General features: G+C 39.9%; 1 protein-coding gene across 1 annotated transcript; it reads right to left on the minus strand.

Moving 5' to 3' along the window:
- Positions 1-3,188: 3,188 nt before the first annotated feature.
- Positions 3,189-14,871, minus strand: calm1b (calmodulin 1b). The gene is made up of 6 exons (XM_056262733.1): positions 14,713-14,871; positions 11,367-11,397; positions 11,140-11,283; positions 4,991-5,097; positions 4,726-4,861; positions 3,189-4,145 (listed from the first exon to the last, which is right to left on the minus strand). The coding sequence occupies exons 1-6, from the start codon at positions 14,713-14,715 to the stop codon at positions 4,117-4,119; spliced, it is 450 nt and encodes a 149-aa protein (XP_056118708.1). The 5' UTR covers positions 14,716-14,871; the 3' UTR covers positions 3,189-4,116.
- Between the last annotated feature and the right edge of the window lie 232 nt (positions 14,872-15,103).

Genomic DNA, 15,103 nt, shown 5'->3' on the forward strand with positions numbered 1-15,103 from the left:
GCGGTCTTCTTTACGGCTCACTCCTGAAACAAAACAAGTCGATACCATTTAAAATTAAAGTTTGCTGGCAACATGCCCAGTGCATTATGGGTGTTGAAGTTTTCCTATTGGGCAAAATGGAAGACAACAGCCCTTTTTCTCTGTTTTCTCAAGTCAGGTATAGCATCAACTAACTCTCATTATACACTCACCTAAAGGATTATTAGGAACACCTGTTCAATTTCTCATTAATGCAATTGTCTAATCAACCAATCACATGGCAGTTGCTTCAATGCATTTAGGGGTGTGGTCCTGGTCAAGACAATCTCCTGAACTCCAAACTGAATGTCAGAATGGGAAAGAAAGGTGATTTAAGCAATTTTGAGCGTGGCATGGTTGTTGGTGCCAGACGGCCCGTCTGAGTATTTTACAATCTGCTCAGTTACTGGGATTTTCACCCACAACCGTTTAAAAAGAATGGTGTGAAAAGGGAAAAACATCCAGTATGCGGCAGTCCTGTGGGCGAAAATGCCTTGTTGATGCTAGAGGTCAGAGGAGAATGGGCCGACTGATTCAAGCTGATAGAAGAGCAACTTTGACTGAAATAACCACTCGTTACAACCGAGGTATGCAGCAAAGCATTTGTGAAGCCACAACACGCACAACCTTGAGGCGGATGGGCTACAACAGCAGAAGACCCCACCGGGTACCACTCATCTCCACTACAAATAGGAAAAAGAGGCTACAATTTGCAAGAGCTCACCAAAATTGGACAGTTGAAGACTGGAAAAATCTTGCCTGGTCTGATGAGTCTCGATTTCTGTTGAGACATTCAGATGGTAGAGTCAGAATTTGGCGTAAACAGAATGAGAACATGGATCCATCATGCCTTGTTACCGCTGTGCAGGCTGGTGGTGGGGGTGTAATGGTGTGGGGGATGTTTTCTTGGCACACTTTAGGCCCCTTAGTGCCAATTGGGCATCGGATAAATGCCACGGCCGACCTGAGCATTGTTTCTGACCATGTCCATCCCTTTATGGCCACCATGTACCCATCCTCTGATGGCTACTTCCAGCAGGATAATGCACCATGTCACAAAGCTGGAATGATTTCAAATTGGTTTCTTGAACATGACAATGAGTTCACTGTACTAAAATGGCCCCCACAGTCACCAGATCTCAACCCAATAGATCATCTTTGGGATGTGGTGGAACGGGAGCTTCCTGCCCTCGATGTGCATCCCACAAATCTCCATCAACTGCAAGATGCTATCCTATCAATATGGGCCAACATTTCTAAAGAATGCTTTCAGCACCTTGTTGAATCAATGCCATGTAGAATTAAGGCAATTCTGAAGGCGAAAGGGGGTCAAACACAGTATTAGTATGGTGTTCCTAATAATCCTTTAGGTGAGTGTATATAGTATTGGTAGACTGTTAGGTTAGGGTTCGGGTTAGTAGAATAAGTTGACATGCAGTTGGAAAGTTACTTATAGTCAGTAGAATGTCAGTTGGGGAGAAATAAAATAAAGTGTTAGCAGATATTAAGCAGACAGTCTACTAATACTCTAATGACTATTAGTTGACATGTAGCTGCAAAGTTACTTATAGTTAGTAGAATGTCTAAGTGGACTTTTGAAATAAAGTGTTACCACATGTTTTATTGAAAGGAAATTTTGCCATTGGTGAATTAGCCCTTTAAGTGTTCAAATACTCAAACACAGCACACTGTAAGCCCTAACACTCAAAATAATTAATTGGATTGAGTAGAGCCAATTTAAATTAAACAAAATAGTTCAAGCAAATTTACTTTAATGAGTATTTAGAACCTTATTTTTCTTTTGAGTTCACAAAGCTGCACATTTTAAGTAATCTGAATTGTTTCATTGTTTTCATCTTATTAACTTGATTCTTTTAATTTAGACTACCTTAATTTTAACTGAAACTGGGCTGGGATTTCTATTTCCCAGCATGCTTTGCCATGACACTCAAAGGGAGGGTAAATGCTAAAATCTAATTTTATATAAGGTTCTGCTTACTTAAACTCTGAATTTCTTAACATAAACAATTTGATGTAACTGATTGTCTAAATGTGTTCTGAGTTTTGCCAACTTATTCAGGTTTACAGTTTATATGAGAACTCCATGTCAAATTCAAAGGACTTGATTTATATACTTTTTCACATGCGGACTGGTGTCATAATACAGAGAGAAAAAAAGGGCCAGTTTTGCAATAGAAACCTTCAGAAATACAGGAGGAAGCCATATCCACAAAAACAGCTGATAAATGTTACAGTGATATTTCATCAAGTGATGTTGCACATAAATTGCACAAACAAGTGTTGCCAAGTGCCGTCTGATCTGGACACACCGCTGCAGGAAACGTGTGATCTGCGACAGGCTTGTGGTGCCTCATGTAAGAACAAATATTATGAATCAAAAAAGGACATTTATTTCAGTTTAATGGGAGCAGATAAAGGAGTGTGCTGTTTTTTTAAAATGATTTTTTCAGACTTTTTTGACCGAGCACCTGCCCAAACGTGCACACTACTTCGAATTGAAAAATGTAGTTATGCAAATAAAATACAATTAATTTCTTGTGCTATTTTTTCATTTAATTTGACAGTTGTCCTGTAAAATTGTAATAATTATTTTTTTATTTGTAACATGCAGGAGACAGTCTCTGCATTGTGTTGTGTAATACGATAGGGTTTTAGCCTGTGTTGTTGATGGTTGAGAGGAGGTGTGGAGGAGGGGGGGAAGGGTGGTAAATCCTGCTCTCTTCTTACTGGTACGGCAACATCCTGCCTCGTTTTCACGTGAAATATTGATACTCCTAATTTAACCCCAGGGCAGCTCAGATGTCAAAATGTGTGGGTTTGGCGAGTGAGACTGTCTCCTGCTTCTTGGGTGGGCGGCAGTTAAGATTAGGAGCTTTGCGTTATACAGGTCAATTCTAAAGAGAATTGTGTCTATGTATGCATACATATGTGAAGTTGAGAAAACTGAGGTGTAAAATGACACTTGAGAAAAGGTGAAAACTGGAAGGGAAGCTAGATGATCGGGTTATTGAATGTTTGATGGCTTCGTCTCAACAGGAAGCTGTAATTTAGCTGGAACACAGGTGGTCTACTGCGGTCACTGATCTATTTGAGCTCAAACGGACACAGGACACTTTCATAAGGAACAGCATAGAGCAGAGCAGGAGTCGTAAAGTACATGGTCACTTTATTCGAAGAAAATATTAAAACAGTAGCATGTACAACTTGGAATGAATGCAAACTGAAGAGTGGAGTGCAAACTCCCGCCGCAGAAGAGATGCAGGGGAGAATTCACCGTTCAGGAGTAAAGAAACAGAGGACAGAAAAGTGAAGGCTCAGACAGTCCTCCAACCATCTCGAACATCCCTCCATCATCTCCATCATGGTGAGACACCACAGAGACGGCCGTCCAGTAAAAGAAAGTCATTGAAACAAAAACAAATGATTGACAAAAAAAAAAAAAAACTAAACAAAAAGTAAAATCATGCCAAAAAATTTCGAAATGTTTTTTTTTTTTTTTGCTTGTTATCCCCCGCAATACCTTAAAGCCCCATTCCACTCGGAACTTGAATTTACAAGCTTTCTCTCTACTTGTGGTTCCTCTTAAATAAAAACAAAAAACTAAAAAAAACACAATACAACACTTCAGTGGACTCAGCACGCTCTGATTGGCTGGAGAATGAGCTCCGGGCTCAAGCTGCATGCATGAAGAACAGAAGAAAAAAACAGAAAAAAAACAAGAGAACAAAAGGAGGATGGCCAGCCCAAACATTATCAAGAGCAGACGGAACTTAAGGAGTTCACCAAATGCTGTTTTTCTTCAGTTTGAAGGTAGTTACAGGATATTTTTCTCTTGAATAACTGATGCTAGACTGATCTTTGGGGACATGATCACTAACCATTTCATGCAGATATTTGACTTTTTTTCCATTATTTTCTGTGTGGACAAAAGGATACTTTATTTTAACATTCAATTATTATTATTATTTTTAAACAGAAACATTATGAATAAATAAACATTTTTTTCCCAAGAGGTACGTAAAACATTTGACTGATTTTTTTTTCTCTTCTAAGAGGGCACGGCAGAAGGAGGCGGCTTCACTTTGCGGTCATCATCTGTACAAATTCTGAGAGGAGAGATGGAGAGAAAATGAGATTAGGCAGTTGCTTTTGGCCGAATGCCACGCTGCGCACCCAGCTGCTAAATTGTTCGATGGCTTATTAATTTTTTAATCAAGAGGTGAAGGTAGAATTCACACGGTAATTAGCGTCCCATTTCCAAATAGCTTTCATACGAGTCTAATCAAGAGGCTCCGCTTTCAGCAAGACAAAAAGAGGCCCTTTCACATGTGCTCTGTACGATTATGGTGCATTCTGGGAAATATGAGCCATTTTCGACGCAGATAACTTAAAGTAAAAGATACTGTGTTTTATTCATCTCCATGTTGGAATGAGCAAACATCACAGATGAGATTTTAAAGGAATTTTAAGTTCTCTGAATGAATCATTAAGAAATCATGAGGTAATGAGATCACAGTTGAATGTAGAGTAATTTACAACGGTTTCGAAAGTGGCTCAATCAATTGGAATCAAGGACCGGGACTATCCGTATTACAAAACTGCCCTTTTTAATAGTCAAACAAACATATGACTAAACAAAGGAATGTTGTAGGAAACACAGTGAGCGTTGAGAGGTAAGCAACATACCTTCATAGTTCACCTGACCATCACCATCTATGTCGGCTTCTCTGATCATCTCATCCACCTCTTCATCTGTCAGCTTCTCGCCGAGGTTTGTCATGACATGACGCAACTCTGCAGCACTGATGTAGCCATTACCGTCCTGGAAGGAATAAGACATTAGAAGTCACAGAAAGGGCGGGAAAACTCTGGCCTCACTGCCGTGACATCTGAGATTCGAGTCGATTTTGGCTGTAATAAACAAACTAAAGTAGTTACAGCTCAAACATACCTTGTCAAATACCCGAAACGCCTCGCGAATCTCTTCCTCGCTGTCTGTGTCCTTCATTTTCCTGGCCATCATCGTCAAGAACTCTGGGAAATCTATGGTTCCATTTCCTAAGAAAAAGGGAAGTGAAATTTGAGTGAAAACAGAAGTATTGACAGGAATGTTCACCTCAAATACTCTGAGAGGTATAATAAACTATTTCCGCCTCAGAGTAAAGGCCCGTTCACACCAAGAACAATAACTATAAAGATAACGATAACTGTATTGGCGTCCACGTTCTGTTTATTCCAAGCGTGTGCTGCAGTTTTGTCATCTGCCTCTTTAAATGCTCAAGCTCATTAAAGTCTGGTGGATTCTGATTGGCTCGCAATGTTTTTAGCGTTCATCAGCTGGGAAAATCATTCTGAAAGTGATTCCAACGATATCCTTCCTCTGTGTCGTTAGATTTAGAACGATTTTGAGAACTATATCGTTATCGTCCTTGGTGTGAACAGGCCTTAACAAAATAAGGCAATTGCGACTTTTAAAGTAACAACAGGTAACTTTTCAACCTTCATAATATATTTCCAAGTCTCTTGTGATGGTACATCGACTTACAATAGGTTGAATGACACGTCTGCCATAGCCTGACGGGGTCTGTAGCGTTTTTAATCGTACTTTTAAACTTCGGGTTTCGGGTAGTAACCGGCGAACAAAGAGAACTACAAAATTCGACTGCTTTACGGCATATACGTCACTTCCACCACTTCCTTAAAATCGGACGTGCGAGCCAAATGTTATAGTCATGGCCGAAGCAGCACAGAAAAACAAGAAAGCAAAGGTTTTATCGGAGCAAAGCAAAAAGAGAAAAAGAGAAAGTGATCGCGTTAAAGGCAGAACGAGGATCAACATTGCAGAGCTGCCAACTCTCACGCATTGGCCGTGAGACACCCGCATTTGATTGGTTTCACACGCTCACACGTACGCCACACCCCCGGTTTCTCATGCTAAATTGTCAACCCGGTCGGTCAAATCCCTGAAAGATGAGTTTATCTATAGATCTCTACCTGTTGAGCCACTCGTGATCGACAAGTTATACCGCAAATTAGTTCAAATCTCCCGGAATCTAGAGCGAGCGCGCACGCGAGACAGAGACTGTGCTCCAACGCGCGTGGACGGCAGAGAGAGAAAGCGAGCGAGAGACCTTGCGTGTGCAGGGAGCATCGAACCCCCCATCGAAAAAAGAATGCCTCTCTCTAACCTCTCTAATTCGCTAGAGTAGTAGCGAATTATCAATCTGGTAGCTAGTAAACGATATTCTAGTTTTTGATGGTTAGCTATCGCTAGTATTCTCGTTCTGATTTGAACTTTGCAATCGATGAAATGCAAATAGCAAATGTTTGACCTAAAAAGTGTAGTCTACTCAACATGTACAAAGAAAGGAGGAAGATTATTAATAAAATCATATTTTAGGATACCTAACATGTCTGTGATATTTGTTTATTTGTCTTGCCTCAAGCTATAATGCAAATCGATTTGTAAAATTTGCAGATTCATTTATGGTAGCTTGATATTATAATATTGACGATATATGGTTATTATCAACCACTCAAACATTGCATTGAAGTATCATATAGATCCAGTAAAACGGTAACCAATAGACTAGGCTACTATAATGACGCTGGCTTGTAAACGTGAGCATCGCGATCATTTGTCGTTAGAAAAAAAATAAAACCCATGAAATTATATTCATATGACATGCTGAAATATATGCCACTGTACCTGGGATGAAGACATTTCACACGCGACGCAAGCAGAACACCTGCATGTGACCTCCTCCTACTGTGTTCAGGGCTATCCTGGTTGTCAACAATTGCACGTGCATGTAGGATGACAGAGTTTACGACAGTAGTAGAGGACAATACTGTTTCTCAACTGTAGGGGGAGCCCGAGAGCAAAAAACTACCTGTTGTTACTTTAAATCTTAAAATTAGAAGAAAAACAACTCTGAATAAACTTGTTTCTCATAAACTTGACCATTTCTCTTGATTGCTATTTCATGCAATGTGGCTTTTTCTCATAATTACAACTTTATTTCTTATTTTAAAATTCATCTCACAAATACCCCTTTTATTTTTGTCTCTCAGGCTTCCATATTGAAGTGTCACAACAGTTAAAGCCTAGTAAAATTGCAGTTAAAGATCTTTGTTTTGGGTGATGACGCCTTCACCCCATCTTAGGGTCATTTGCTTGGAAAGCTCTTAGAACGCAAACCGTAGCCGTGTCACGCAGTGGTCACTCACAGTTTACAAGCAAGCCATCAAAGAGATGAGAGTACTGGGAGGTGGGGATTCGCTAAGAGAGATCAAAAACCATGTGACTCACTCTGGATTAGCAGGAGATGATAGTCCTCGAGGGGCTGCGGTGAATAATAAAAGCTGAGAGGGTTACTGTGATATAAGAGACGTGGCTAGATCCCTACAGCTGGCACGGACTAGCCGCAGCTTGACAGTAAAGGAGTTAAACCATGTCTAACGTTCATCGAGGTCTGAAATAGGTCAAGTGTGCGGTAATAAAGACCAGGCTGGATTACTGACTGGATGTGTGAAACCACTGGTCAAGGATTAGCCATCCTAAAAGAGACATTGAACTTTGACTCTGGATTGAAACCTATGGTCCTGTTGGTTGCAGCAGATGGCGATTTAATGGTCTGAGGCGTAATATAGCCACGAGTGAAACTCGTATTCAATGAAAACGTGTGCAACAAGCCACATTCTTAGCGTGGCGGATAAAAATGGAAGACCTTTGATTGCCACAGGATGTTGAGTCATATTAGCACAGTCTTTCAAAGGTACCGGAGGGGGACGCAATTCATTACTAGAAGAACCACTCGGCAACACGATTGTGCTGAAATCAGCCATTTCCAGGTCACTTCCAGTGTCGATTCTCAAAATAAGTTCTTCCACGGTTTCCCGGCAACTGAGTTGCATGAGTGTGTGGGAACGAGATGACGAACGCAAAGAGTGGATTATGCAATTACTTTTATTTTCCACTACTCGCATTATTGCCGTCTGACCTAGATCATGTCACGGCAGGAGAGAGGCAGGCTGCATCCCACAGGCCCATTGATTCGCTGATCGAAGAGGACTCGCGAATCTGACCAGCTTTAGAAGTCTTGCAGTCTCCTGATCCTCCCACACCATCTCGTCTGTCTGTCTGTCTGAGAGGTCTGTGACAGGAGGCTGATAGAAGAGTTTTCTGGTGTCACTCCTTGCTGAGTGAGTCACAACGACGAGTGGATGAGATTAAATGGCTGTACTTACTCCAATAACAGATGTGAAAAAAGTCATTTGAACGGTACCTTTAAATTAAAGGATTAGTTCACTTTTAAAAAAAACTTTTGCTGATAATTTACTCACCCCCATGTCATCCAAGATGTCCATGTCTTTCTTTCTTCAGTCGAAAAGAAATTAAGGTTTTTGATGAAAACATTCCAGGATTTTTCTCCATATAATGCACTTTGCTGGGCACCAAACGGTTCAAGGTCCAAAAGACAGTTTCAGTGCAAACTGCAAACTGTTCAAATGGCTTTAAACGACACCAGACGATGAATAAGGGTCTTATCAAGCGAAACGATAGCTCATTTAAAAAAGAAATAACAAAGTTTAAGTTTAATAATGTCAAATGCTCGCCTTGCTCTGTTCTGTGTGACTCTCCTGTTCGAACTCGTTCATCAAAATGAACAAATCTTTTTCCGAGTCAATTCGTTCATTTCGTTCGTTAAATGAACCAAATGACTCGAAAAAAGATTTGTTCATTTTGATGAACGAGTTCGAACAGGAGAGTCACGAACGTGCATCACAGAACAGAGCAAGGCGAGCATTTGACATTATTAAACTTAAACTTTGTTATTTATTTTTGAAATGAGCGATCGTTTCGCTTGATAAGACCATTATTCATCGTCTGGAATCGTTTAAAGCCCTTTGAACAGTTTGCAGTTTGCACTGAAACTGTCTTTTGGACCTTGAACCATTTGGTGCCCAGCAAAGTCTATTATATGGAGAAAAATCCTGGAATGTTTTCATCAAAAACCTTAATTTCTTTTCGACTGAAGAAAGAAAGACATGGACATCTTGGATGACATGGGGGTGAGGAAATTATCAGCAAAAGTTTTTTTTAAAGTGAACTAATCCTTTAAGGATGAAGGGTGTTGGTTTTTTTTAATTGCTATGCCAGTTTAATATGCAAAGACAACTGGGTAAATAATGACGAATAAGAAGGTCTATGATAAAGAAAAAGGGATTGCAGTGGATTACAACCAACAGATTGAAGCTCAAAAATGTGCATCAATCCATCGTTAACTAACTCCAAACGGCTCCGGGGGGTTAATAAAGGCCTTCTGAAGCAAAACGATGAGTTTGAATAAGAAAAATATTCATATTTAACACGTTACAAAGTAAAATTCTAGCTTCCGGCCAAACGGTCATACGCAGTCTCTACTTGCCCCTAATGCGCAACTTACGAGATTTATGATGTCAGAAGTAGTGTAGTGCATCATGGCGTAGCGTAAATATCAGCAGTACGTCGCATTACTCACATACGTTGAAGGTCAGAAGGCCTTTATTAACCCACAGGAGCCGTTTGGAATTCGTTTACGATGGATGGATGCACGTTTTTGAGCTTCAATCTGTTGGTTGCAATCCACTGCCATTATAAAACTTAGAAGAGCCAGGATGTTTATTTATATAACTCCAATTGTATTCGTCTGAAAGAAGAAGGTCATATACACCTAGGATGGCTTGAGGCCAGGGTGGGTAAATCATGGGCTAATTTTCATTTGAAAGTGAACTACTCCCTTAAAGGGGTCATCGGATGCAAAATTCACTTTTACATAGTGTTTGCATATAAATGTGTTTGCAGTGTGTGGACACAACCACCATATAATGAAAAAAAATCCATTCACTCCTTTTTTTTTTATCCTCAAAAAACCTAAACACTCTCAATAATCAAGCCGTTTGGACTTTCTGAGCAATATGATGTCATATTGCTCATGCTCTGCCAACGACCGATGACGGACTGTCCTATATTTCCGCCCTCAGCCATTTGTATACTGTCCGCCAAGGCATCACTTTACGTGTCTTGTGTCGACGCGCCCCATGGAAGAGAGGGGTGGGGTGAGCAGTTGCTCATTATCATTTAAAGAGACATGCACCGAAACGGGTCGCTGTGAACAGAGCTGTTTTTGAGGAGGTAAAAAGTGTGTTGTTTTACACAACCATTAAGGGAATTTTAACCAAAGTATGTTACAAACTTTACATGAAGACCCTAAAGAATCACACCAACTTGTGGAAAATGGGCATCTGATGATCCCTTTAATACATGAATAGGTTTTTGTAGAGCTTTTGTGACATTTCAATTGGTTTGCAGTGAGCTTCTTTATGATTTCCTCACTATGATTTTTCCCCCTGCATGCTTCTGCAGGTTGGTAAAACCAAATGACTTATTTGGCAGACATTTTTTTTATTTTTTTTATAATAAGCTGTTTTAATGATATATTTCATTTCTAAGAAATAATAATACAATATTTTGCCTAACTATTTAATAAGGTTGAACTTGACTTGATGCCACTTTATAAATTGTATTTATAATGTAATCTTTATAATGTAATCTCTTTAAATAAATTAAAAGGATTTAAAAAAAAAAGTGTTGAGTCACTGACCCAATTATAAGTGAGCCATTTGAAATTTGAAGGCTGATTTCCTGAACAAACATGCTCTGTTTGACTGAGCAGTCAGACACATGGGTTAGTTCACCCAAAAATTATGTCATTTACTCACCCTCAAGATGTTCCAAACCTGTATGCATTCCTTCTTCTGATGAACACAGAAGATATTTTGAAGAATGTGGGTAACAAACCTTTGACGATAGCCATTGACTTCCATTGTATTTTGTGGAAGTCAATGAGTGCCGTCAACTGTTTGGTTACCCACATTTTTCAAAATATCTTCTGTGTTCATCAGAAGAAGGAATGCATACAGGTTTGGAACATCTTGAGGGTGAGTAAATGCTGACAGAATTTGTGGGTGAACTAACCCATTCATTTGGAGATATTAAGAAACAGGTGATCAATTGGATTCAACGTTGATTCATAGTTTCCTTTCAAATGCACTCACCGTCAGCGTCCACCTCATTGATCATGTCCTGCAGCTCTGCCTCCGTGGGGTTCTGGCCCAGCGACCGCATGACTGTGCCCAGCTCTTTGGTCGTGATGGTGCCGTCACCATCCTTGTCGAATAAGGAGAAAGCCTCCTTGAACTCTGAGATAAGACAACAGCGGTTGTATATAATGTATGCTTCGAAACACACATAAAGTGATCCGATGATGAGCATGAACTCTCACCTGCGATCTGCTCCTCTGTTAACTGGTCAGCCTACAAGAAAAGAGATACTGGTTACTAAGTGGTAGACACAGAAGAAAAAAAACATTTCTGGTTTAAATACATCTTTAATACACCAAGAAGAGTCCTATTGTTTGCCATTATACAAAAACTGAACTGATAATGTGACACTTGTGGCATGAAAAGGTTGCAAATGCATTTTTAGATTTTAGATGTGACATCCAAACAAAAACACTTTATACAGTAGCATCAGATTACAGGACATTGACCAACAACCCAGGCCTTTGGTGAACAGTGAGGAGGGAAAAGCCTCAAGAGCTTGCTAAAGTGGATGAGAGCTGCTAGGAAAACAAATAACCCACATTATGAAGGGGTGGAGTGGGGCTAATGGACCAAAGAAAGAGGAACACGCAGCCATCCCTTCAATCACACTAATTATTCCACTTCCTTGATGCATTAAGCAGCCATCCTCTCACATGATATGACATATAACATGCACTGGCTTAAGAGCCACACATGAGTCACTGGCAGATACATTGAGACAGAGTGCTGGTTTGCTGGATATCTGGGTCTTTCTGCTGCCAGCTGTATGGCTCATTTCATTCCTCATGCCCCATGTGCCCAGTACACCTCCATCAGCCTCCTCCTGGGGGACGGGGACCGTAGAGGAAGAGACGCAGCTGCTCCGGGACTCTGAAGACTGTCTGTCCTGCTGTCTGAAACGTTTCTCTTTTATAATGGGCAATAAATGGAAAGTAGTGGTTCTAGGTCGATGAAGACATCGCAAACATGCATATTTAAGCAGGTGCTCTAGGACCCGACAATTCCCAAAACGTCCAACAACATGGTAATCGTGTATCAGTCACAGCTAATAGACAGTTAAGAGTCGAATTGATCGTACTTTTCTAATAGTTGCCATGATGATCTTTGGCTGAAACTACTCAACTGTTTGTCACAGACCAGGTCAACATTCGACCAATGTTTGGCCATTTTAGTCACCAACAGTTGTGTGATTTAATAGAACCGGTAGTTCCCTTTTCAACACTTATCGGCAGACCTATCAGGAAGATAGGTATTTATATTTAATTCAGTGGCAGAAACAAGCTTTCATATATATAACTTTATATATGTTACTTATTTGGTATGTGACATTTTTTGTTATATTTTCAAGTTTGTCAAAATTGTTGTCTGTAATTTTAGTAAAAGAATGAGGTCAAGTTGGCTTTTTGAAAAATACATTTTTTTTCAATAGGGTCAGTATCAAAATATCACTTCTCAGTTTTAGCCTACATTTTCCTAATAGCGAAGCGTTTACAGAAAATGTGACCACAAAACCAAGATGGAAATCAAAGCCTGTTAAATTTGACCTGTTTCTCCTCTATTTTCAATCTCACACCTGAAGGCTCTCTACAACTACATCTCTAGAACTCCAGAAACCGCACGGATGAATCCCGTCGGCTGTACTTACTGTGCTTGACACTACTGTCACCCATCTGCGCGGAGATGTGTTTGTCTAAAACGCTGCTCTATCGCTTATTAAAAATGTTCAGGCAAATGAATGTAGGTCAGTATACACAGCATAATCCTCAAGAGTCCCAACACATAGGCTAAAGCATGAGTTTCAGGAAACATTACATCATATCTTCACCCAGGACAGCTGTCTCCTACCAGATGCTGTTCCTCTTTATTAGAACACACACAAAACCAATACAGGGATCAAACCCCCTACAATAAACCAAACCAGTCCAGAAACACTTGAAGGGATAGCCTGCCTAGTTCACCCAAAAAGGAAAATGTTGTCATCATTTACTCACCCTCAAGTTGTTCCAAACCTGTATGAATTTCTTTCTTCCGCCGAACAGAAGAAGATATTTTGAAGACTGTTGGTAATCAAACAGTCGAACACACCCATTGACTCACTTCCATTTTTGTTTCAACTATGGAAGTCAAAGGCTACGCCAACTGTTTGGTTACTATCATTCTTAAAATATCTTTTTGTTCAGCAGAAGAAAGAAACTCAACTACAACTAACAATTTTCATTTTTGGTTATCTATCTAGCCATACGAACAAAACCCCAGGGGGGAAACGTTATTGCTCAAGAGTTTGATCTGTCACAGCTTACTAAAGACTTAAGCTCTCAGTTAAGGTTCTGCTAAAGAAGAAATAAAAATTGATAAAACGTACACAATTGTTGACATACAGTACGAGTATAAAATAAATGCAGATAGCATAGTTTAGATTAAAAAAATCGGTTATTAGGTTCAATTTGGCTAACATTAGTTAGACTTTTAAAGCATTCATTAGGCATCTTAAAGTTAATTTAACATTTACTAATACATTACTAAGTTGTACCAGTATTTTTAATGGACCTGAGCTAACACGAACTACCAATTAATGATATTTTTTTAATTCGGATTTCTAAAGGGAAGCACATTTATATATATAAAAATAATAATAATAAAAAAAGCACCAACAGGTTCTGGTTACTAGGATGCACCACAATTACATCACACGTGAAATATCAAGCAATACTTCTCAGATTCAACAAACAAACAAAAAGAGGTACAAGACAGACATTTCACATCGACACACCTTTTATTTGCATAAGCTACAGTGAGAAAATACAGGAAACTGGGCGCCAATGACCATAAGCCTAAGTTACACCCTTTTAGTCCACGCAACACTGAGGTTTGGTTAAAATACAACTGCCTGTCATTAGTGAGGCCTTTAAATGTCAGTAAAGTGGTTTTAGATGGGAAATACTGACCAGGCTGTTGTAATTCAGTCTTTAGAGGGGGTATACAGGGAGATAGATGATGCAACGTCCTACACATCCTCATCTGAGACACATCTACAATCATCTTCATCATGTCCCATCCATCATATTTCACATAAGCATATCAGCATAAACATCATTATCAACCCAACCTACTGACCCTCGACCCCTAAAACACTGACCAGTCTGTCTAAAATAAATATATCACAACTACAGGTTTCCAATGTGCTGTCGTGTTGATCTAAATCATCTTATTTTTAGGATATAATACAACAATTATAATACATGACATGTATTCCGCATCATTTGATGTGTATAACCCGTATGTAAGATAAAGGATTGTAAGAATTGCGCAGTTGTAGATTCGGGCTTCACTGACCGATCCATCACTAAACTGATAAAATAACGCGCAATGCTTAAAATGAGCTCGTCGTTATAGTAAATTATCTCGGAAAGTTGCATAGTCTACAAACTAATGCTTTAATTAAAAGCTTGTTTTGAGGTTAATTTGGTGCGGGCAGACAGTTAGAGTTACTGCATCAAATAGTATATGGCATTAAAGATCACGTACCATGTTTGTAGGGAATTGGTGATGATGATAATCTCCAGACTAAACTAAACGCAGCAGGTCTCTCTCACTATCTATCTCTCTCTATCTCTCGTTCTCTCTCCGGGATGCGCGTGCACTGCTGCGGCTCCGGCTGCTGTGTGGACTCACTCACTCGGCGAGAACGAAGAAGCGCACATGTATTCATCCGCCACTCACTTCCTGACTCAGTGCGCGCGGAGCGGCCCTGCCTTTACCGCTCAGCCAATGACACGCGCCGTTACAGCGCAGGCGGACCGACCGAAGCACGCAGATGATGCAGTGAACAGCGTTTTCTTTCTGTCCTGCTGAAATATTTCAGCATTAGAGTGATGGATTCTTTCAAGTCTGTGGAGAGTATTAAAAAGTCCAGCTC

This window comes from Rhinichthys klamathensis, unplaced genomic scaffold, assembly GCF_029890125.1.
Source record: "Rhinichthys klamathensis goyatoka isolate OS25496 unplaced genomic scaffold, OSU_Roscu_1.1 h1tg000196l_1, whole genome shotgun sequence".
In the NCBI taxonomy this organism is placed as follows: Eukaryota; Metazoa; Chordata; class Actinopteri; order Cypriniformes; family Leuciscidae; genus Rhinichthys; species Rhinichthys klamathensis.

Excerpts from the sequence above, each read along its gene's own strand:
- calm1b (XM_056262733.1), bottom strand. Across the intron at positions 11,284-11,366 it reads AACAGAGGAGCAGATCGCAG|AGTTCAAGGAGGCTTTCTCC; the intron begins GTGAGAGTTCAT and ends GTCTTATCTCAG. Across the intron at positions 5,098-11,139 it reads CAATGAGGTGGACGCTGACG|GAAATGGAACCATAGATTTC; the intron begins GTGAGTGCATTT and ends CCTTTTTCTTAG.